The following is a 23,586-nucleotide window of genomic DNA, read 5'->3' on the forward strand; positions in this document are numbered from 1 at the left end:
CCACCTTATATTAGCTGTGAGACCTTATATAGATAGGGCTGTGTCTTTCCAAATCCTATCCAATCATCTGAATTTACCACAGGGGACTCCAGTGAAGGTGCAGAAACATCTCAAAGATGATCAAGAGAAATGAGAGGCCCCCCTCCAGAGCAACATTTTAAGTGTCTGAATACTTATGTCCATGCACAATTTTAAACACAAGCAAAAAGGATGGAGTCATTTACAAAATAATTAATCCAACACGTATAAATTTTATTAATTCCATAGAATGTAAAAATGGAGGAATTCCACCCAAGGGGGGATAAAAATACACAGGGTGTCACTCAATCTACATATACATCAATAAATGCCATCCATCATTAGTAGAAAAAGTGCAAAAGGGCAGAAAAAAACATCTCTCAAAGCCAGATAAGGCTAACAATATATAACAATGTACAAACCCATTACCAAAAATAGCAAGGCAGACACCAGAGCGACACCACCCCAACCTGGAATTTCGTCAAGAATGCCTTTGTAGTTGGGAGCTCATATAGCAGCATATTTTAAAGGGATTCTCACTAAGCACATCCTTTTTCTCTTATAGCCCAATAACTGAAATATATTTTTTGCCTGCACAATTTTAGTTTATCTTATTTAATAATATGTAGAAATTTCTAAAATTCTGTCTAGTGCCATTACATTATATATATATATATATATGTGTTTTTTTTCAATGCTCCCCCACAAATATTTGTTATTTTTGTTTCTCAATACAATTTATGCCAATATCCAGGTTGACATTAAAGGGGTACTCCTGTGCTTAGACATCTTATCCCCTATCCAAAGGATAGCGGATAAGATGCCTGACCGCGGGAGTCCCGCCGCTGGGGACCCCCGTGATCTTGCATGCGGCACCCCGTTTGTAATCAGTCCCCAGAGCGTGTTCGCTCCGGGTCTGATTACGGGCGACCACAGGGCGGGCGGCGTGTGACGTCACGCCTGCGCCCCCGTGTGACGTCACGCTCCGCCCCTCAATGCAAGCCTATGGGAGGGGGCGTGATACAAATGGGGTGCCGTGTGCAAGATGCTGGGGGTCCCCAGCGGCGGGACTCCCGCGGTCAGGCATCTTATCCCCTATCCTTTGGATAGGGGATAAGATGTCTAAGCACCGGAGTACCCCATTGAACAAAACAACATCTCCCACACAAAAAACAAGCCCTTATACAGCTATATTGATGGAGCAATTATGACTTTGTGAACATGTGAGGATGAAAAAAATTTAACAAAAAAGCTAATAATGGCTTTGCCCCAAAGGGGTTAAACTACCGTGCAACAATTAGTCTTCTCTATATTGTGTCATTTCCTCTATGGCTGCCCATTATTATAAATGTGTCACACATTATCTGTGCTGCCATAGTCTATAATGTAATGTTTGTTCCTGTTAGATTAGCAGCAGCAGTATAACTATAGAGGGTGTAATGGCACCATTTATAACAGGCTCTGGTGTCTGAGGGAGCCCAATAGGTCCACATACCAGCATTATAAATGACATGTCAGGTTGGGTACAGTTTTGCATTGGGGGCCAAGAGCTTTGATCTACTTTTCTGTGGATTAGCTACATTGAAACTAAATGCTGTAATTTAGATTGACATTGTGCATTGTGTTTCCCTGAATTTTTTTTTTTACAATCTATCATTTATCTATCCCTATCTATTCATGCATCTAACATATATAGAGGAAGCACCTTAATAAAATGGGAATGGTTGGTGATAACTTCCTATTTGTGGCACATTAGTATATGTGAGGGGGAAAACTTTTCAAGACGGGTGGTGACCATGGTGGCCATTTTGAAGTTGGCCATTTTGAATCCAACTTTTGTTTTTTCAATAGGAAGAGGGTCATGTGACACATCAAACTTATTGGGAATTTCACAAGAAAAACAATGATGTGCTTGGTTTTAACGTAACTTTATTCTTTCATGAGTTATTTACAAGTTTCTGACCACTTATAAAATGTGTTCAATGTGCTGCCCATTGTGTTGGATTGTCAATGCAACCCTCTTCTCCCACTCTTCACACACTGATAGCAACACCGCAGGAGAAATGCTAGCACAGGCTTCCAGTATCCGTATACACTGCTATATACTACTATATACACCGCAGGAGAAATGCTAGCACAGGCTTCCAGTATCCATAGTTTCAGGTGCTGCAGAATGGGCAAAACAAAAATTGGAGCATGACCCTCAGTTTACGCAGAAGATTTTGTTCAGTGATGAGGCAAACTATTATGTGAATGGGGAAGTTAACGAACAAAACCACCGCTGTTGGTCTGACACTAACCCACATTGGATAGATCCCTCCAAGACTGTTGGAACACAAAAATTGATGGTATGGTGTGGTATATGGGGTACAAAGATAGTGGGGCCATTCTTCATCAATGGAAACCTCAAGGCCACTGGATATGCAAAATTGCTACATGATGATGTGTTTCCCTCTTTATGCACTGAAGGTGGCAAGTTCCCTGAGTTTTTCCAGCAAGATGGTGCACCACCACATTATGGGTGTCAGGTCCGAGCATTCCTAGATGAACAGTTTCCTGGAAAGTGGTTTGGTCATCGTGGGCCAGTTGAATGGCCCCCAAGGTCTCCCGATCTGACCCCCTTACACTTTTATCTTTGGGGTCATCTGAAGGCAATTGTCTATGCTGTGAAGATACGAGATGTGCAGCACCTGAAACTACGGATACTGGAAGCCTGTGCTAGCATTTCTCCTGCGGTGTTGCTATCAGTGTGTGAAGAGTAGGAGAAGAGGGTTGCATTGACAATCCAACACAATGGGCAGCACATTGAACACATTTTATAAGTGGTCAGAAACTTGTAAATAACTCATGAAAGAATAAAGTTACGTTAAAGCCAAGCTCATCATTGTTTTTCTCATGAAATTCCCAATAAGTTTGATGTGTCACATGACCCTCTTCCTATTGAAAAAACAAAAGTTGGATTCAAAATGGCCATCTTCAAAATGGCCGCCATGGTCACCACCCATCTTGAAAAGTTTCCCCCCTCACATATACTAATGTGCCACAAATAGGAAGTTAATATCACCAACCATTCCCATTTTATAAAGCTGTATCCATAGAAATGGCCCACCCTGTAGTTAATCTTACCTGTTGATGTTTGTAGATCAATGGTTAATATCAGCATTAACAAAATATTTAGAAGACATCGGCTGGTCCCCGGATCCTTCATTTTAATTCCATTGACATCTGAAATAGAAGAAATTTTATTGGTTTATGACACTTTATGTTCCTTGTTCTCTGATTATATTGTTTGACTGTCGTATCAATGCAGGATATTAAAACAAAAGAACATACATCCAATATGCAGCAGAGACAATGTAAACACCAGCGCTGGTTAAAACCTGTTCTGGTTAGAATCTGACATTGCTCATTTCCCACATAGGATATACAGGCAGCTAGTTCATGTCAGCCAGGTGGGTATAGAATAGGAAGTCTTTATCATGACAAAATGAAGATCGACTTTTGTTTGTGATGCCCTTGGGTCCAGGGGGACCCTTCCCTTGCCCCACTTTACAGAGAAAATGATGGAGGTTGGTAGTGCTGGATTTCTCTTCTATCAACATATATATTGGGAATATTTAAAGATCAGCATTTCACATTTTGGTCTTTAAAAAATAAAACTCTAGCTGTACACTGGTGTACAATGTGCCAGATGTATTGAGGAAGTCACATGGTATATGACAGAACACGTGGGGGGTTTGGGGGGCACATGTGCTCACTGTTGGTTTACATGACTTGTGTTATAATCTACAACTGATTGTAAGATTTTTCTACTTTGCGTGTATTTACTTTGCGTCTGACATTTTATACATATTTTACCCTTTGATTGTTGCCCGGCATTTTACTAGAACTAGTAAACTATATATATAGGACTATAGGATATAGGATATTTGTACTCATAGGGGGAGATTTATCAAAACCCGTGCAGAGGAAGAGTGGTGCAGTTGCCCATTGCAACCAATCAGATTGCTTCTTTCATTTTCCACAGGCCTCTTTAGAGGCCTGTGGAAAATGAAAGAAGCAATCTGATTGGTTGCTATGGGCAACTGCACCACTCTTCCTCTGCACAGGTTTTGATAAATCTCCCCCCATACAGTGGGGCTGCAGTGCTTAGGAGGTCGTCGATATGGTTTATTATTACATTCACACGTTCTTTTAGGGCGATCAGTCCATGGTCCACTCTCATTGTCATGTGGCTCGTCTTGAGCCATTTTAGTGTCTTCATCAGTCTATGTCTCTTGTAATAGTTGATGCTAATAAAATGTATCTTCTTTTGCATTATTTGGGTGTACATCACTTTAGTGTTTTTTTTGTTTTTTGTTTTTTTCTTGCTATAAAGATGTATTAAAGATGATCTGAGTTCTAGTCTTGGGTGCCCTGATTCCAATTTTTTTTATACCAACTACATGTTTACTTTAAGAGGCAGAAGCCTTTCAATAAATTTAGCTCATCATTCTAACTATCCATGAGATAAGGAGTCATCACAACAAGACCATGGTTCGAAAAAGATTCCCTAAATCTTAGCCTTTATTATAATTACTTTTAAAAAAAATTTAATTTTAAAATTTTTTAAAAAATGTAAAAAAATTTAAATTAAAAAAAAATATCCTAAGTGGGGGAGGATGAGAGGGCATGATATGATATGCCCATGAGATGATATGCCCCGATGGACATGGAGAGGCTGCCTCATGGAGCTTGCCTCAATAAGGGCATCCCTAATCTTAAAGGGGTTGTCCAGGAAAAAACTTTTTTTTTATATCAACTGGCTCCAGAAAGTTAAACAGATTTGTAAATTGCTTCTATTAATTTTTTTTTAATCCTTACATTAATTATCAGCTGCTGAAGTTGAGTTGTTCTTTTCTGTCTGGCAACAGTGCTCTCTGCTGACATCTCTGCTTGTCTCGGGAACTGCACAGAGTAGAAGAGGTTTGCTATGGGGATTTGCTTCTACTCTGGACAGTTCCCGAGACGCGTGTCATCAGAGAGCACTTAGACAGAAAAGAACAACTCAACTTCAGCAGCTCATAAGTACTGAGAGGATGAAGATTTTTTAATAGAAGTACTTTTCAAATCTGTTTAACTTTCTGGAGCCAGTTGATATCTAAAATAGGTTTTTTTCCTGGATAACCCCTTTAAGGCTCACCCTATCCTCGCCTTACTCTAATAGAGGAAGAAAATGTATTTGCATTGCTTACATTGTATCCACCCTATGTGCATTGCTTACTTTGTGTCCATAAATTGTAGCTGTCTTTCTTCTGAAGAAGCACTCATTTACATACTTATTCCCAGTAAACATTGCCTGGCCTTTATCACTCCCTATGTCAACTTGGCAGTGTCCCCAAAGAAACAGATTATCTGTTGTAGGTAGCAAATAATTATTAATCAATAATATTTCTATCACCCAATTATCAATCAATTTTTGCTGACTATTTAACCACATATTATTTCTCAGGAAGCCTTTAATATTTTCATAATAATAATAAATTATTTATGGCACCAATAAAAGTGCAATACAAAGTAATGTGTCTTAACAAAATACTTCTTCAGACACTGCTGGTAAAATTCCCAAGGTACAGAAGCTAAAAAATAGAAATGTAGGTTAAAGGAGTAGTCCAGTGGTGACTCAGTGGTTAACAACTTATCCCCTATCCTAAAGATAAGTACGGAGCCCCGACAGCCCGCGGGAAGGGGGCGTGTCGACCTCTGCACGAAGCGGCGGCCGACACGCCCCCTCAATACAACTCTATGGCAGAGCCGAAGCGCTGCCTTCGGCAATCTCCGGCTCTGCCATTGAGATGTATTGAGGGGGCGTGTCGGCCGCCGCTTCGTGCAGGGGTCGACACCCGCTATCTGTCCCGAGAGCCTGGCCCCCGTACAGAGAGATCGCAGAGGGCCCCAGCAGTCGGACCCCTCGCGATCTCAAACTTATCCCCTATCCTTAGGATAGGGGATAAGTTTTTCACCACTGGACTACCCCTTTAAGATGATGAGGGTAGTCGACTGTTCAGGATGCCCACTTTTCAAAGCTGAGTACTACATCCAGAAATTTCAGCCTTAAAGCACCATACACATCCCCCCCGGATTTATTCTGTAACTGTACATTATACAAAACGTAAGACTTTGTTCCAGTAAGGGTAAATGTAAGATCTTTGTTCCAGTAAGGGTAAATGTAAGATCTTTGTTCCAGTAAGGGTAAATGTAAGATCTTTGTTCCAGTAAGGGTAAATGTCAGATCTTTGTTCCAGTAAGGGTAAATGTAAGATCTTTGTTCCAGTAAGGGTAAATGTAAGATCTTTGTTCCAGTAAGGGTAAATGTAAGATCTTTGTTCCAGTAAGGGTAAATGTAAGATCTTTGTTCCAGTAAGGGTAAATGTAAGATCTTTGTTCCAGTAAGGGTACATGTAAGATCTTTGTTCCAGTAAGGGTAAATGTAAGATCTTTGTTCCAGTAAGGGTAAATGTAAGATCTTTGTTCCAGTAAGGGTAAATGTAAGATCTTTGTTCCAGTAAGGGTACATGTAAGATCTTTGTTCCAGTAAGGGTACATATGTTTCATTGGTCTTGTCTTATTTGAAGAAGCATGTAGCATATATATGCGCTTTAAGGGATATTCCAGGCAAATACATCTTATCTCCTATCCAAAGGATAGGAGATAAGATGCCTGATTGCGGGGGGGGGGGGGGGGGGGGGGTCCCAGCGGGGCCCCCCCGTGATCAGACATCTTATCCCCTATCCTTTGGATAAGGGATAACATATATTTGGCCAGAATACCCCTTTAACTGCATACAGTGAAAGAATGGAATCTCAAGAGTTATTTCAAGAACACAAGTCTCCCGTAAATTGTGACTATATTAGTGCACTTTTTACGTTTTTCCACCATTGGCCTCCTATAGATAGGTCATCAATTTAAAAAAAATTATGGTAAGAAATGGGAAATCAATTTAATAATCATGAAGCATAAATCCGGTTTTCATGTATTTGTAAAAACAGGTCTAATGTTTTTTCCAGAAACAGTGCTCCTCCTGTCTGTAGATCAATTCTCTTAAATGGGCTTAAAGTGGTATTCCAGGAAAAAACTTTTGTTTTTTATGTATCAACTGGCTCCAGAAAATTAAACAGATTTGTAAATTACTTCTATTAAAAAAATCTTAATCCTTTCAGTACTTATGAGCTTCTAAAGTTGAGTTGTTCTTTTCTGTCTAAGTGCTCTCTGATGACACGTGTCTTGGGAACCGCCCAGTTTAGAAGCAAATCCCCATAGCAAACCTCTTCTAAACTGGGTGGTTCCCGAGACGCATGTCATCAGAGAGCACTTAGACAGAAAAGAACAACCTTAACTTCAGAAACTCATAAATACTGAAAGGATTAAGATTTTTTAATAGAAGTCATTTACAAATCTGTTTAACTTTCTGGAGCCAGTTGATATATAAAAAAAAGTTTTTTCCTGGATAACCCCTTTAAGGTGTAATTTCATACAAAACCCCAAAACACTGTCTCTGTAAAAGCAAAACAAAAAAGACTTTTTTTTTACGAACACATGAAAATCTCATTTGAACTTTATGACTAGCAAATTTTTTTCTCTGTCCTTAGTATGGTCTTAAAGGGGTACTCCGGATAGGGGATGGATAGGGGATAAGATGTCTCACCGTGGGGGTCCCGCCGCTGGGGACCCCCGCAATCTTGTATTCGCCACCCACCTGTTTGAGCTGCACGCTGCGGTGCCAGCTCACAAACAGCCGGGTGGCGACCACGGGGGTGGAGTATGTTGACATCACGACTCCGCCCCCGTGTGATGTCACCCACCGCCCCCGCTATGCAAGTGTATGGGAGGGGGCGTGATGGCCATCACAACCCCTCCCATAGACTTGCATATCGGGGGCAGGGGGTAACGTCACACGGGGGCAGAGTCGTGACCTCACGATACTCCGGCCCCTTGGTCGCCACCCGGCTGTTTGTGATTTGGCACCGTGGCATGCAGCTCAAACAGGTGGGTGGCGAATACAAGATTGCGGGGCTCCCCAGCGGCGGTCCCACGCGGTGAGACATCTTATCCCCTATCCTTTGGATAAGATGTCTCAGGGCCGAAGTACCCCATTAAGTTTAGTGTATATGTACACTTATGGCATAGCCACAAATATGCCATAGATGTCTTTAGATGTGGGTCCCTGCTTGAGATAATTGTGTAAATAGTGTTGCACTGGTTCAGATGCCTTTTAGCTTCTGATCACCTCCAGCGGCTGCAAACAGAAAAGAGGGGACCAGGGGCCCCCATCTCATGATAGGATAATGTCACACAAATGGGTCCCACATTATGGCAAATTTTAGGGATATGTCATAAATATTCAGATGGGAATACCCCTTACAAGTGACTTTACAAACTATTACCTATAACATCTACTATATGGCAGGTTAGTTACAACAAGTTATTACATTTTTGTTGATATAATAGCATTATTTTCTTGCAACTCTTAAATATGAAATGAAGTAGCCTTAATAATATAGACATTTTTGCACTGATTGTAGGGTTGCTCAATGGGATCATTGACAGACAGGACAGATAGCTATTGCTGAAGATATCTGACATATTTTACAGTCTATGGAGCCCAGAAATATGTATTAGGTATAGCTTATAACATGCTGTCACCCTTAAATGAAGAGGGTGAAGAATATTAATTATTAAGATGTATAACAAATACTACACAAAATACCCAACATGCAACAGTTTTTGTAACAATAAATACATTTACCTATTTGCCTTCAAGAAAGACATCCTGAAGAAATGTATGTATAAGACGTCTCCATATTGTGTTCCTGAGATCCATCTAGATGAGCCTCGGCTTCTCCATAGAAGAGTAGACAGTATAGTATTGGTCTTTGCTTATTGCTTCCTGACCTACAGCAGTTTAGATCTCCTCATACGTCTGCAATAGGGACTTCACTGATATTCTCATATGTCAACCTTCTTCCGATTAGCTAAGTGCCTTTTTTCCATCCTCTATTTGCAAGCGGCAGATGTGTCATTATTTATTCTGGAGGAAGCTAAATATAGTTGGGGCTCAATGTATATTCATTGGTCGCCACTGTTTAACTTACCTTTCTGTTCTGTGCATTGATCTATATCTTCCGATCAACTGTAGTTAATAACTGCGGCGAGAGTTTGACTGCTGAATTACTGCTTTTAGCTATATCAGCTGCTTGTTCATGGTCTTTATTATCTTATAGATTGCACTTTATTATTTTAGGCTATTTGACACCTTACCCCGGTCATATACAAATTTACTTCAAGAAAATTGTTTGGTAAATCCTATACATTTAGGTAATATACATTGGGGGATATTTATCAAAGGATTTAGACTGGTTTTTCTATCTAAATTTGTCGCACAGACAAGGAGATTTATTAAAACCTGTGCAGAGGATATGGTGCCCAGTCGCCCATAGCAACCAATCAGATTTCTTCTTTCATTTTTAACGAGGCCTCTGCAAAATGAAAGAAGCGATCTGTTTGGTTGCTATGGGCAACTCAGCAACTTTTCCTCTGCGCAGGTTATGATAAATCTCTCCCAGAAAGTCGCAATCTAAATATCTGCGACTTTTCTGCGGCTTTAGAGGATTTTTAGAACATGATGCATTCTAGTCTATTTTAGACAGAAAAATGCATTGGTGCTGAATTTATCAAAAGCGACTTTTCAGCGACAAGTCGCATCGGCTGAAAGTACGCCGAAATGTCAGACCGTGCTGGATCAGGTTTAAATACAGTCTAAAGCATAGATCATGAAGTCCGTGCACAGAATGTATCAAGATTCATGCACCTTTTGATACATTAGGCGCACAATAGACCGGCCTAACACTCTGTAGTTTGGTCTATATTGATGCGGGACATAGACAACTTTGATAAATATCCCCCATTGAGTGTATTTTAAAAACAGTCTATGTCTAAACAAGCAAAGTTGCTGCTGGTTATTTCACATTTTTACTAACTTTTTTCTCTTTTTATGGTAAATTTTGTTACTTCTGCATCAAGAAATTACCATGCTCATCATATTACAAATTATGGCAATATTTCATGCTGCTGCTTTCTCATATACTTTTATACAAAATATTATTTTGCAAAAATATGTCTATAATTTTAACTTGATTTTACAGCCTTATTTTTGTTATAAATGGGGCTTGTTTTACATTGTGTGAACATAGCCTTAAACTGGAATTTAACTGTAATAAAAGTATACATTTGTGGATATGTGTACATGAGGGGGTATAGCCAAAGGGTTTGCAGAAGCTGCAGTTGCACCTGGTTATCGTGTTTATTTTTGTGTACGTCATTGTTTATTTTATCCCTGAACTGTGACATTGCTGTATGCATTATGTTTTAACTGTACCTCTGTGTTTGTTTTGCATGTGGTGTGACATTGCTGCATTAAAGAGTCATGCGTGAGACTGCTCCCTGCATTTCTGACCATTACTGCCCGCTCCCACTGAATTTATGACCGTTACTACCTGCTTCCGCAACATGAATGTCTAATCCCTCCTGGTCCCGCAACATGGGTGTTTATTTGTGATGATCACTTCCTCCAATCACCCTGTCGTACATGACAACCCTGGAATGGAGCATCATCACAGCCTAGGCTGCTGCAGCTGAAGGGTAGGTTTGGTCACATGCAGTCTCATAGCCAATTCATGCGGAAGAAAGTCCTAAGTCTAGTTTTGTGTCGCTCTGTGTCTAGCTTATGAATATGACAAAAAAGTTTGAGTTGGGTCATAAGCATGGGCTTAGAGGGGATGATTGAAGATAACCATGAGGCAAAGAGGCACCGCAGGGCCACCAACAACACCACTGATATCAGTAGGGGGATTCTGGGGAGGTTGGACGTATCCTAGTCTGGGGGCCTAAATTGATGAAAGAGTAAGGTACGTGGGGTAAAGGGAAGGGTGATGTCCCAGGTATCACGTATGTACCGTATGACCATGGTCCAATAATTTTGAGCTGCCGGGCAGGTCCATACATCATGCCAGGTGTCTGTCAATGGAGTCAAGCATTTTGGACAGGCAGTAATTCTGTCAGGGAAATTCGGTGTGGGAAGAATATTGAAACCATAGAGTGCTTTATGGGCCAATTTGAAATAAGTTTCATGCCACCGTTCATTGATAACACATTTAAGTGTTCCCTTTATGTTTTTTGAGCAGTGTAGGTAGGATTTCTCCTTCTTACTGGACCACTTCTCAATATACAGGAGCGGGGCAGCAGAGGGTAAGCCTAAGCCTCTTTTCTACCTTACATTGTATTTTTACATTAACAGGTAAGATATTTAGATAAGAGTTTTATAGTCTTGTGTGAGTATATTGCTATACATAGTGTGATATATTAGGAGTCTTTGATGTTCCCCTTCATTATCCTGTCTACATCTTTATCATTTATAAATCATACAGATAAATGACATGTACTATTAAAATAAGTCAAATTAAGTCATAGGTAAGACTGACAGCCTCCACTACGGAAACAAAATAATATTCATCATTATATGTTATCTAACCCTGAACAGATGCTTTAATGATTACTAATATCACATGATGAATACATCCCACGCTTTATTTTTAGATAATTTACTTCTGTATCAGCTGATCCTTTAACCATTGCTGGTTTGGGAAATATAGAAGAGATTCCCTTTATCCCCTTAAGGACTCAGCCCATTTTATTTTTACGTTTTCATTTTTTCCTCCTCGCCTTCAAAAAATCATAACTCTTTTATATTTTCATCCACAGACTAGAATGTGGGCTTGTTGTAATGCCATCACTCACTTTACCATAAAATGTATGGCGCAACCAAAAAAATACTATTTGTGTGGGGAAATTAAAAAGAAAACCACAATTTTGCGAATTTTGGAAGGTTTCGTTATCACGCCGTACAATTTACGGTAAAAATGACGTGTTCTTTATTCTGAGGGTCAATACGATTAAAATGATACCCATTATTACATACTTTTCTATTACTGATTACTGTTTAACCAAATTAGTATGTTTAAAATCCCCCTATTTTGAAGACCTATAACTTTTTCATTTTTCCGTAGCGGCGGTATGAGGGCTCATTTTTTGCAATGTGATCTGTGGTATGAGGGCTCATTTTTTGCAATGTGATCTGTACTTTTTATTGATACCATATTTGCTTATATAAAACTTTTAATACTTTATTTATTTTTTGGGGGAATAAAATGTTATAAAAAAGCAGCTATTTTAGACTTTTTTTTATTTTTACGTTCACCGTACGGTATCATTAACATTTTATTTTAATAGTACAGATATTTACGCACACAGCGATGCCAAATATGTATATAAAATATTTTTTTTATTTTTACACTTTTTGGGGGTGAAATAAGGAAAATGGGACAATTTACTTTTATTGGGGGAGGGGGTTTTTCAAATTTTTTTTTTACTTTTTTTTACTTTTACAATTTAATAGTCCCCATAGGGGACTATTTATAACAATCATTTGATTGCTAATACTGTTCAGTGCTATGCATAGGACATAGCACTGATCAGTATTATCGGTGATCTTCTGATCTGGTCTGCGCGATCTCAGACCTGAGCAGAAGACCCGTGGAAGGCGGCGGAGGCAGGTGAGGGGACCTCCGGCTGCCATGCTGGATGATCGCCGCGACAGCACTGCGGGCGATCGGATCATCCATTCAAAGTACCGCGATGCTGCAGATGGTGTTAATGGCGACATCCGCGCGACAGTATTTTTATAATGCAGCCTGTGAAGCTGTGTAATTTTTTGTACAGTATGCCTCTCTATGGAATAGCATAGTCTTTTGTGCTAATCCATACAACAAATAAAAATTAACCCTATCTAATCCACACAGCAATAAAAAAAAATGGCCTTCACTAGGCTGTCTATGGAGTTTACCATGTATACTGAGATGTCTTCTGGTGAATATGGTAAACATACACTATGAATGGTTTTCTCTCATTTTCTGGGTATACACATGGGGTGGGGGGTGCTTTTATTGTTTATAGTCAGTGTTTGGTGGAAAAAGTCTCAATAATTTGTGGAGGGGGGAGGCTTCTACAGCCTGGCAGGTTTGCTATAGTTTATGGCGTAAACAGCTAATATTATAGTGGAAATTGCCACATATTTCTATGTGTCAGATTCATTATGAGAATGAATTAATGAATGTCAAATCCAACAGCAGCAGAATTTTACTTGGCACATGAAAAACACAGACTTTAGTAAATTACCCTCCCCCCCCCCCCCCCCTCCACACAGTACAGTGGTCCCTCAAGTTACAATATTAATTGATTCTGGGACGACAATTGTATGTTGAAACCATTGTATGTTGAGTCCATAACTCTATGGAAACCTGGTAATTGGTTCTAAAGGCACCAAAATGTCATCCAAAAAATAGAATTTAAGAAAAATAAGTAGATAACTAATATAGATAAAGCAAATCCTTATATATAAAAGAAAGAAAGATCTGCTGGGAGCTGTAATCACTGTCTATGTCAGTGTTTCTTAAAGCATGGAGCCTCCAGCTGTTGCAAAACTACAACTCCCAGCATGCCCGGACAGCCTTTGGCTGTCCGGGCATGCTGGGAGTTGTAGTTTTGCAACAGCTGGGGGCACCCTGCTTGGGAAACACTGGTCTATGTAGAGGACTGAAGCTTCTCCGGGGTCCTGTACGGTACATGCAGTGTCCTAAAAAAGTAACATGGAGTCGCCCTCATCTGGTGTCCAAAGGAGCAGCTAACCCTGGTACAGGTAATGTGTACAGCATATGTAATACCTCTCTGTACTGTAGGGGGCGCTACCAGACACCAGTCAGTGCAAGCACTTCAGTAATACAGGTTTTACCAGTGAATGCCCATTCTGATTGGTCGGTTCCTCCAGTTGTGACACAATGCAACGAACAGTCCAGATCTGTGAAACGTATGTTGAGTCTGGTTTCAAGTTACAATGGTCCAGAAAAGACCATTGTATGTTGAAACTATTGTATGTTGAGGCCATTGTAAGTTGAGGGATCACTGTATTTAGTCAGTATTTTTTTTTTTGCCAAAACCAGGAGTGGGTCCACAATACAGAACAAATGCACAAATCTTTCTCTTATAGTTTCTCTCTGTGTCAGTTCCACTGGTTTTGGTCACAAAGCGTCACTTAGGTATTATTTGTCAGATTTTTTCAGTCTAAGATTTTCCACATAAAACCCCATTTAAATAGTTTTCTCCTTGGCTTCCAGAAGTTCATTTTTCTTTCGCCAAAATACTGTATGTATTAACGCTTTTTCGATTCGAACGACCACTTAAAAACTCCATGCAGCTTCCCTTTACCATGAATATGCTGATGGGAGGGACAAGGGACCCAATTAGAGATGAGCGAACTTACAGTAAATTCGATTTTTCACGAACTTCTCGGCTCGGCAGTTGATGACTTATCCTGCATAAATTAGTTCAGCCTTCAGGTGCTCCCGTGGGCTGGAAAAGGTGGATACAGTAATAGGAGACTCTTTCCTAGGACTGTATCCACCTTTTCCAGCCCACCGGAGCACCTGAAGGCTGAACTAATTTATGCAGGATAAGTCATCAACTGCCGAGCCGAGAAGTTCGTGATGAATTGAATTTACTGTAAGTTCGCTCATCTCTAGACCCAATCTAGAGATCAGTATGTTACAAGTTGTTCTAACATTTATCATTGTGTAATGTTTGTACTGCCCAGTCCGATATATCGACTTTTAGAAGGGTATATTTACATAAAGTTATGCTTTCCACTACATGATCGACTCATTCTTTTCTTACTGACAGATTCTCTTCTGTTTGGCCTCGGTTTTATGATTAATAGGTTAAAAACTTTTATTTTGCATTTCCTGCATGACAACTATATATGTCACCACCAGCACTGGATCAACTTTTATTCACCTGGGATCAACTGATCTATCTTAGGGTGGGTTCACACTGCGTTTTCTCCCATAAGGGAGCGCATACGGCAGGGGAGAGCTAAAACCTCGCGCTCCCGTATGCCTTTCTATGCGCTCCCGTATGTCATTCATTTCAATGAGCCGGCCAGGTCCGGTTGTAAAAGCACATACAGCCCAAAAATGAGCCGACCGGACCGAACGTTTCACTCCGGCCGGCTCATTGAAATTAATTACATACGGGAGCACATACGAAAGCATACGGGAGCGCGAGGTTTTAGCTCACCCCTGCCATATGCGCTCCCGTTTGGGAGATAACGTAGCGTGAACCCAGCCTTATATTGCTTTCACATTTTAAGGCTGGGTTCACATCACGTTTTTGCCATACTGTTTTCAATCAGTTTTTCTAAAGAAAACCGTATGGCAAAAAAACGGATGGAACAGTATAGGAAAAATTTAACCGTATGCGTTTTTAAACCGTATACTGTTTATAAAAGTGCATACAGTTCTGCCCATTTTTAAAAAACAAACAAAACATACGTTTTTGAAAATGTTGTCCATTTTTAATGGAAGGGGTCTTGGGTGGGGACTTTAGGATGCAAATGCGCATGTGCAAAGTAAAAACCTTATACTGTTTTCCGTATGGAACCGTATACATGTGCGTTTCCCATTGACGTCCATGTTATAAAAAATAAATAAAATGTATGCGGTTGCAGTACGGTTTTTAAACCGGAGACAAAAACGTGGTCAACTACGGTTTTGAGCACGGGAGAAAACTGAACTGCAAGCAAACAGTACGCCACCACATACATCCGGGTGCAAATGGTTTTCAATTATTTGTCTATGTATACGGTTTTCAATACGGTTCCATACATTTTCATTAATGAAAACGTATACGGGAGACGTACTTGAAAAACGTGGTGTGAACCCACCCTTATTTATATGTCTGTTAAAGGGGTATTTCACTGGAAAACTTTTTTTTTTTTTTTATCAACTGGTGCCAGAAAGTTAAACAGATTTGTATCTATTTTAATCCTTCAAGTACTTATCAGCTGCTGTATGTTCCAGAGGAAGTTCTTTTCTTTTTAAATTTCCTTTCTGTCTGACCACAGTGCTATCTGCTGACACCTCTGTCCATTTTAGGAACTGTCCAGAGTAGGAGCAAATCCCCATAGAATATCTATCCTTCTCTGGACAGTTCCTAAAATGGACAGAGGTGTCAGTAGAGAGCACTGTGGTCAGGAAGAAAGGAAATTCAAAAAGAAAAGAACTTCCTGTAGAGCATATAGCAGCTGATAAGTACTGGAAGGATTAAGATTTTTTAATAGAAGTAATTTACAAATCTGTTTAACTTTCTGGCACCAGTTGATATATAAAAAATGTTTTCCAGTGTAGTACCCCTTTAACCATTTCAGGGTGGCTAATGTTCTTCAATGGATTTATTATAAAAAATAAAAATAAAAAAAAGCTCAGGAAACTCCCTATCTTCCACAATCACGTGTTTCTCTCATATGTCTGTCTGTTTTCTTTCCTGTAGGAAAGCACTGGCTATACCTGTTCCCCCACACTAACAGTTTGGGTCCTTATACACGAGGCATTTATCAGCTTAACAGGCAGGATGTTGGCCTGTGTAATAGGGCTAACACATGAGCCAACAAGTGAGCAAACGATTATGTATCGACTAATTGTGTAGTCTTCACCGGTCAAAAGATCGGTCAGCTGTACATGTCCCTCTGTATTAGGAGATATGATGACTGATGGCAGCAAAGGGCCACATGAACGATCCAGGGATTATGTATTAAATCGGCGCTGGTTTTGTACCATGTAATAAAGCTCTGAATTGGGGGGTCCCTTTAGAGGGTTTTTCATTGAGACTACCCCCAGATTCATAGGGGTTGTCCATACCAGATAATTTTGTGCAAAGAATTAGCGGCTGCTAAGGTTAATAGCTTGGTCTTTATACCCTTAAATAAGGTAGACCTGCATCCAACAAAGCCACTTCTGTTACGCCGAGCGCTCCGGGTCCCCGCTCCTCCCCGGAGCGCTCGCTACACTTCCCTCACTGCAGCGCCCCGGTCGGTTCCACGGACCCGGGGCGCTGCGTTACTACCTCCGGCCGGGATGCGATTCGCGATGCGGGTAGCGCCCGCTCGCGATGCGCACCCCGGCTCCCGTACCTTACTCGCTCCCCGTCAGTTCTGTCCCGGCGCGCGCGGCCCCGCTCCCTAGGGCGCGCGCGCGCCGGGTCTTTGCGATTTAAAGGGCCACTGCACCGCTGATTGGTGCAGTGGTTCCAATTAGTGTTTACACCTGTGCACTTCCCTATATCACCTCACTTCCCCTTCACTCCCTCGCCGGATCTTGTTGCCCTAGTGCCAGTGAAAGCGTTCCTTGTGTGTTCCTTGCCTGTGATTCCAGACCTTCTGCCGTTGCCCCTGACTACGATCCTTGCTGCCTGCCCCGACCTTCTGCTACGTCCGACCTTGCTTCTGTCTACTCCCTTGTACCGCGCCTATCTTCAGCAGCCAGAGAGGTTGAGCCGTTGCTAGGGGATACGACCTGGTCACTACCGCCGCAGCAAGACCATCCCGCTTTGCGGCGGGCTCTGGTGAAAACCAGTAGTGACTTAGAACCGATCCTCTAGCACGGTCCACGCCAATCCCTCTCTGGCACAGAGGATCCACTACCTGCCAGCCGGCATCGTGACAGTAGATCCGGCCATGGATCCCGCTGAAGTTCCTCTGCCAGTTGTCGCTGACCTCACCACGGTGGTGGCCCAGCAGTCACAACAGATTGCGCAACAAGGCCAACAGCTGTCTCAACTGACTGTTATGCTACAACAGTTACTACCACAGCTCCAGCAATCATCTCCTCCGCCAGCTCCTGTACCTCCTCCGCAGCGAGTGGCCGCTTCTGGAATACGACTATCCTTGCCGGATAAATTTGATGGGGACTCTAAGTTTTGCCGTGGCTTTCTTTCCCAATGTTCATTACACTTGGAGATGATGTCGGACCAGTTCCCCACTGAAAGGTCTAAGGTGGCTTTCGTAGTCAGCCTGCTGTCTGGAAAAGCCCTGGCTTGGGCCACACCGCTCTGGGACCGCAATGACCCCGTCACTGCCTCTGTACACTCCTTCTTCTCGGAGATTCGAAGTGTCTTTGAGGAACCTGCCCGAGCCTCTTCTGCTGAGACTGCCCTGTTGAACCTGGTCCAGGGTAATTCTTCCGTTGGCGAGTATGCCGTACAGTTCCGTACCCTTGCTTCAGAATTATCCTGGAATAATGAGGCACTCTGCGCGACCTTTAAAAAAGGCCTATCCAGCAACATTAAAGATGTTCTGGCCGCACGAGAAATCCCTGCTAACCTACATGAACTCATCCATCTTGCCACTCGCATTGACATGCGTTTTTCCGAACGGCGTCAGGAGCTCCGCCAGGATATGGACTCTGTTCGCACGAGGCGTTTCTTCTCCCCGGCTCCTCTCTCCTCTGGTCCCCTGCAATCTGTTCCTGTGCCTCCCGCCGTGGAGGCTATGCAGGTCGACCGGTCTCGCCTGACACCCCAAGAGAGGACACGACGCCGCATGGAGAATCTCTGCCTGTACTGTGCTAGTACCGAACACTTCCTGAAGGATTGTCCTATCCGTCCTCCCCGCCTGGAAAGACGTCCGCTGACTCCGCACAATGGTGAGACAGTCCTTGATGTCTACTCTGCTTCTCCACGTCTTACTGTGCCTGTGCGGATGTCTGCCTCTGCCTTCTCCTTCTCTGCTGTGGCCTTCTTGGACTCTGGATCTGCAGGAAATTTCATCTTAGCCTCTCTCGTCAACAGGTTCAACATCCCGGTGACCAGTCTCGCCAGACCCCTCTACATCAATTGTGTAAACAATGAAAGATTGGACTGTACTATACGTTTCCGCACGGAGCCCCTTCTAATGTGCATCGGATCTCATCATGAGAGGATTGAACTGTTGGTCCTCCCCAATTGCACTTCTGAAATCCTTCTTGGACTTCCCTGGCTTCAACTCCATTCCCCAATCCTGGATTGGTCCACTGGGGAGATCAAGAGTTGGGGGCCCTCTTGTTCCAAGGACTGCTTAAAACCGGTTCCCAGTAAACCTTGCCGTGTCCCTGTGCTTCCTCATGTAACCGGTCTCCCTAAGGCCTATATGGACTTTGCGGACGTTTTTTGCAAAAAACAAGCTGAGACTCTACCTCCTCACAGGCCTTATGATTGTCCCATTGACCTCCTCCCGGGCACTACTCCACCCCGGGGCAGAATCTATCCTCTGTCCGTCCCAGAGACTCTTGCCATGTCTGAATACGTCCAAGAAAATTTAAAAAAGGGCTTTATCCGTAAATCCTCCTCTCCTGCCGGAGCCGGATTTTTCTTTGTGTCCAAAAAAGATGGCTCTCTACGTCCTTGCATTGACTACCGCGGTCTTAATAAAATCACGGTTAAGAACCGCTATCCCCTACCCCTCATCTCTGAACTCTTTGATCGTCTCCAAGGTGCCCATATTTTTACCAAACTGGACTTAAGAGGTGCTTATAATCTCATCCGCATCAGAGAGGGGGATGAATGGAAAACGGCATTTAACACCAGAGATGGACACTTTGAGTATCTGGTCATGCCCTTTGGTCTATGCAACGCCCCTGCCGTCTTCCAAGACTTTGTTAATGAAATTTTTCGTGATCTACTATACTCCTGTGTTGTTGTATATCTGGACGATATCCTGATTTTTTCTGCCAATCTTGAAGAACACCGCCAGCATGTCCGTATGGTTCTTCAGAGACTTCGTGATAATCAACTCTATGCCAAAATAGAGAAATGTCTGTTTGAATGCCAATCTCTTCCTTTTCTAGGATACTTGGTCTCTGGCCAGGGACTACAAATGGACCCAGATAAACTCTCTGCCGTCTTAGATTGGCCACGCCCCTCCGGACTCCGTGCCATCCAACGTTTTTTGGGGTTCGCCAATTATTACAGGCAATTTATTCCACATTTTTCTACCATTGTGGCTCCTATTGTGGCTTTAACAAAAAAAAATGCCGATCCCAAGTCTTGGCCTCCTCAAGCGGAAGACGCCTTTAAACGACTCAAGTCTGCCTTTTCTTCGGCTCCCGTGCTCTCCAGACCTGACCCATCTAAACCCTTCCTATTGGAGGTTGATGCCTCCTCAGTGGGAGCTGGAGCTGTCCTTCTACAAAAAAACTCTTCCGGGCATGCTGTTACTTGTGGTTTTTTTTCCAGGACCTTCTCTCCGGCGGAGAGGAACTACTCCATCGGGGATCGAGAGCTTCTAGCCATTAAATTAGCACTTGAGGAATGGAGGCATCTGCTGGAGGGATCAAGATTTCCAGTTATTATTTACACCGATCACAAGAACCTCTCCTACCTCCAGTCTGCCCAACGGCTGAATCCTCGTCAGGCCAGGTGGTCTCTGTTCTTTGCCCGATTTAATTTTGAAATTCACTTTCGGCCTGCTGATAAAAACATTAGGGCCGATGCTCTCTCTCGTTCCTCAGATGCCTCTGAAATTGAACTCTCTCCTCAACACATCATTCCTCCTGACTGCCTGATTTCCACTTCTCCAGCCTCCATCAGGCAAACTCCTCCAGGAAAGACCTTTGTTTCTCCACGCCAACGCCTTGGGATCCTCAAATGGGGTCACTCCTCCCATCTCGCAGGTCATGCGGGCATCAAGAAATCTGTGCAACTCATCTCTCGCTTCTATTGGTGGCCGACTCTAGAGACTGATGTGGTGGACTTTGTGCGAGCCTGCACTATCTGTGCCCGGGATAAGACTCCTCGCCAGAAGCCCGCTGGTTTTCTTCATCCTCTACCTGTCCCCGAACAACCTTGGTCTCTGATTGGTATGGATTTTATTACTGACTTACCCCCATCCCATGGCAACACTGTTATTTGGGTGGTCGTTGATCGATTCTCCAAAATGGCACATTTCATCCCTCTTCCTGGTCTTCCTTCAGCGCCTCAGTTGGCTAAACAATTTTTTGTACACATTTTTCGTCTTCACGGGTTGCCTACACAGATCGTCTCGGATAGAGGCGTCCAATTTGTGTCTAAATTCTGGAGGGCTCTCTGTAAACAACTCAAGATTAAATTAAATTTTTCTTCTGCATACCATCCTCAATCCAATGGACAAGTAGAGAGAATTAACCAGATCTTGGGTGACTATTTACGACATTTTGTTTCCTCCCGCCAGGATGACTGGGCAGATCTTCTACCTTGGGCCGAATTCTCGTATAATTTCAGAATCTCTGAATCTTCCTCCAAATCTCCGTTTTTCGTGGTGTACGGCCGTCACCCTCTTCCCCCCCTCCCTACCCCCTTGCCCTCTGGTCTGCCCGCTGTGGATGAAATTTCTCGTGATCTTTCCACCATATGGAAAGAGACCCAAAATTCTCTCTTACAGGCTTCTTCTCGCATGAAGAGATTCGCAGATAAGAAAAGAAGAGCTCCTCCCATTTTTTCCCCTGGAGACAAGGTATGGCTCTCCGCTAAATATGTCCGTTTCCGTGTCCCGAGCTATAAGTTGGGACCACGCTATCTTGGTCCTTTTAAAGTTTTGTGTCAAATTAATCCTGTCTCTTACAAACTTCTTCTTCCTCCTTCTCTTCGTATCCCTAATGCCTTTCACGTCTCTCTTCTTAAACCTCTCATCCTCAACCGTTTTTCTCCTAAATCTGTTCCTCCCACTCCTGTTTCCGGCTCCTCGGACATCTTCTCTGTCAAAGAGATTTTGGCCTCTAAAAAGGTCAGGGGAAGAACTTTTTTTTTAGTGGATTGGGAGGGTTGTGGTCCAGAAGAGAGGTCCTGGGAACCTGAGGACAATATCCTGGACAAAAGTCTGATCCTCAGGTTCTCAGGCCCCAAGAAGAGGGGGAGACCCAAGGGGGGGGGTACTGTTACGCCGAGCGCTCCGGGTCCCCGCTCCTCCCCGGAGCGCTCGCTACACTTCCCTCACTGCAGCGCCCCGGTCGGTTCCACGGACCCGGGGCGCTGCGTTACTACCTCCGGCCGGGATGCGATTCGCGATGCGGGTAGCGCCCGCTCGCGATGCGCACCCCGGCTCCCGTACCTTACTCGCTCCCCGTCAGTTCTGTCCCGGCGCGCGCGGCCCCGCTCCCTAGGGCGCGCGCGCGCCGGGTCTTTGCGATTTAAAGGGCCACTGCACCGCTGATTGGTGCAGTGGTTCCAATTAGTGTTTACACCTGTGCACTTCCCTATATCACCTCACTTCCCCTTCACTCCCTCGCCGGATCTTGTTGCCCTAGTGCCAGTGAAAGCGTTCCTTGTGTGTTCCTTGCCTGTGATTCCAGACCTTCTGCCGTTGCCCCTGACTACGATCCTTGCTGCCTGCCCCGACCTTCTGCTACGTCCGACCTTGCTTCTGTCTACTCCCTTGTACCGCGCCTATCTTCAGCAGCCAGAGAGGTTGAGCCGTTGCTAGGGGATACGACCTGGTCACTACCGCCGCAGCAAGACCATCCCGCTTTGCGGCGGGCTCTGGTGAAAACCAGTAGTGACTTAGAACCGATCCTCTAGCACGGTCCACGCCAATCCCTCTCTGGCACAGAGGATCCACTACCTGCCAGCCGGCATCGTGACAACTTCTACATTGTTGCTATGCTGCCACCATCAGCAAAATGCAGAGATGGTGGCTATTGCGATAGCTCTCTCCTTCCTCCATTGATGTAATACAGACCCCTGTATTCTGGCACCAGAAGAGCAAGTTATAGGGATTTCAGTTTTCTGCTGGTATTTTCATGGGAAAAAGAACAATGCATGCATCAAAATGATGAATGCCATAATGGAACACTGTGTATACCATTATATGTCAATAGGGTCCAGGGTCCATTGTGTGCCAGTCGTATCTTTCATGCCACAAATCTTGTCATGGATCATGCTTCCTCTTCTGAATGCCAGTGTGAACTGTGGAGTTGGATAGGGAATTAACATTATAATATATATATATGGCTGGAGGTGGTATAAAAAAAAAAAATAAGTGATATCCACCTCTCTCGACCCCAAATACCTCCTGGTCTGAAGTAATCTGGTCCCTGCTGCTATAGTGTTCCACCTTAGTCAGACATTGGCTAAGCTAGTAGGTGCTGCCAACATGACAGGAAGAAGCCACGATGAGCGGGAGACCAGATGCCATCAAATCTGGATTTGGGAGGGGAAGGGGTCATGAGTATGACTTACTTTTAATATTTTTACCACATATATTTTAAAATATACTAGTATTCTAATAGAAGTTTTAGACATGGCAGAGGGTTTTGGCAAAGATTTTCCTTTTTTGTAAGGGAGAATTCACATCATCATGTTTCCACCCTCCGGCAGCCGGATTTGGTGGGAGAATTCATGGCCAAAAATCAGATATGGATGGAAAATGACCTGACAGGAGTCAATAGCTGATTCTGAGTGAGTCCGGCAGGAATATAGTAGCAGGCGGTTTTGAAATTACTCCACCGGATCCAGAGAAAATGTGATGTCAATGCACCCCCACACTGCATAGGGTCTACATGGATCCACATGAATTGTGTATTATACATTGGCACATATTATACATATTATACATTGGCATTTTAGGTTTTGAACTTGCAC

General features: G+C 43.1%; 1 protein-coding gene and 1 long non-coding RNA gene across 4 annotated transcripts in view; one reads left to right on the top strand and one right to left on the bottom strand.

Moving 5' to 3' along the window:
* ADGRG4 (adhesion G protein-coupled receptor G4) overlaps positions 1 to 4,030 on the bottom strand; it is a 114,816-nt gene extending 110,786 nt beyond the window's left edge. Inside the window, exons 1-2 of one of the 3 annotated variants that reach the window (XM_056540140.1) lie at positions 3,954 to 4,030; positions 3,145 to 3,243 (exon numbers count right to left, since the gene is read on the bottom strand). In XM_056540140.1, coding sequence (XP_056396115.1) covers positions 3,145 to 3,243; positions 3,954 to 3,957 — 103 coding nt within the window. In that variant the 5' untranslated portion in view covers positions 3,958 to 4,030. Of the gene's footprint in view, positions 1 to 3,144; positions 3,244 to 3,351; positions 3,409 to 3,953 lie in introns of those variants that run through there. The other 2 variants (XM_056540141.1, XM_056540142.1) reach the window with 2 other exon arrangements.
* The window catches only part of LOC130291428 (uncharacterized), a 73,420-nt gene that overhangs the window by 38,496 nt on the left and 11,338 nt on the right, over positions 1 to 23,586 (top strand). Inside the window, exons 2-3 of the long non-coding RNA XR_008847932.1 lie at positions 10,477 to 10,695; positions 11,238 to 11,301. This is a non-coding gene — a long non-coding RNA (uncharacterized LOC130291428). The remainder of the gene's footprint in view (positions 1 to 10,476; positions 10,696 to 11,237; positions 11,302 to 23,586) is intronic.

The sequence above is a fragment of the Hyla sarda genome, chromosome 9, assembly GCF_029499605.1.
Source record: "Hyla sarda isolate aHylSar1 chromosome 9, aHylSar1.hap1, whole genome shotgun sequence".
NCBI classification, from domain to species: domain Eukaryota; kingdom Metazoa; phylum Chordata; class Amphibia; order Anura; family Hylidae; genus Hyla; species Hyla sarda.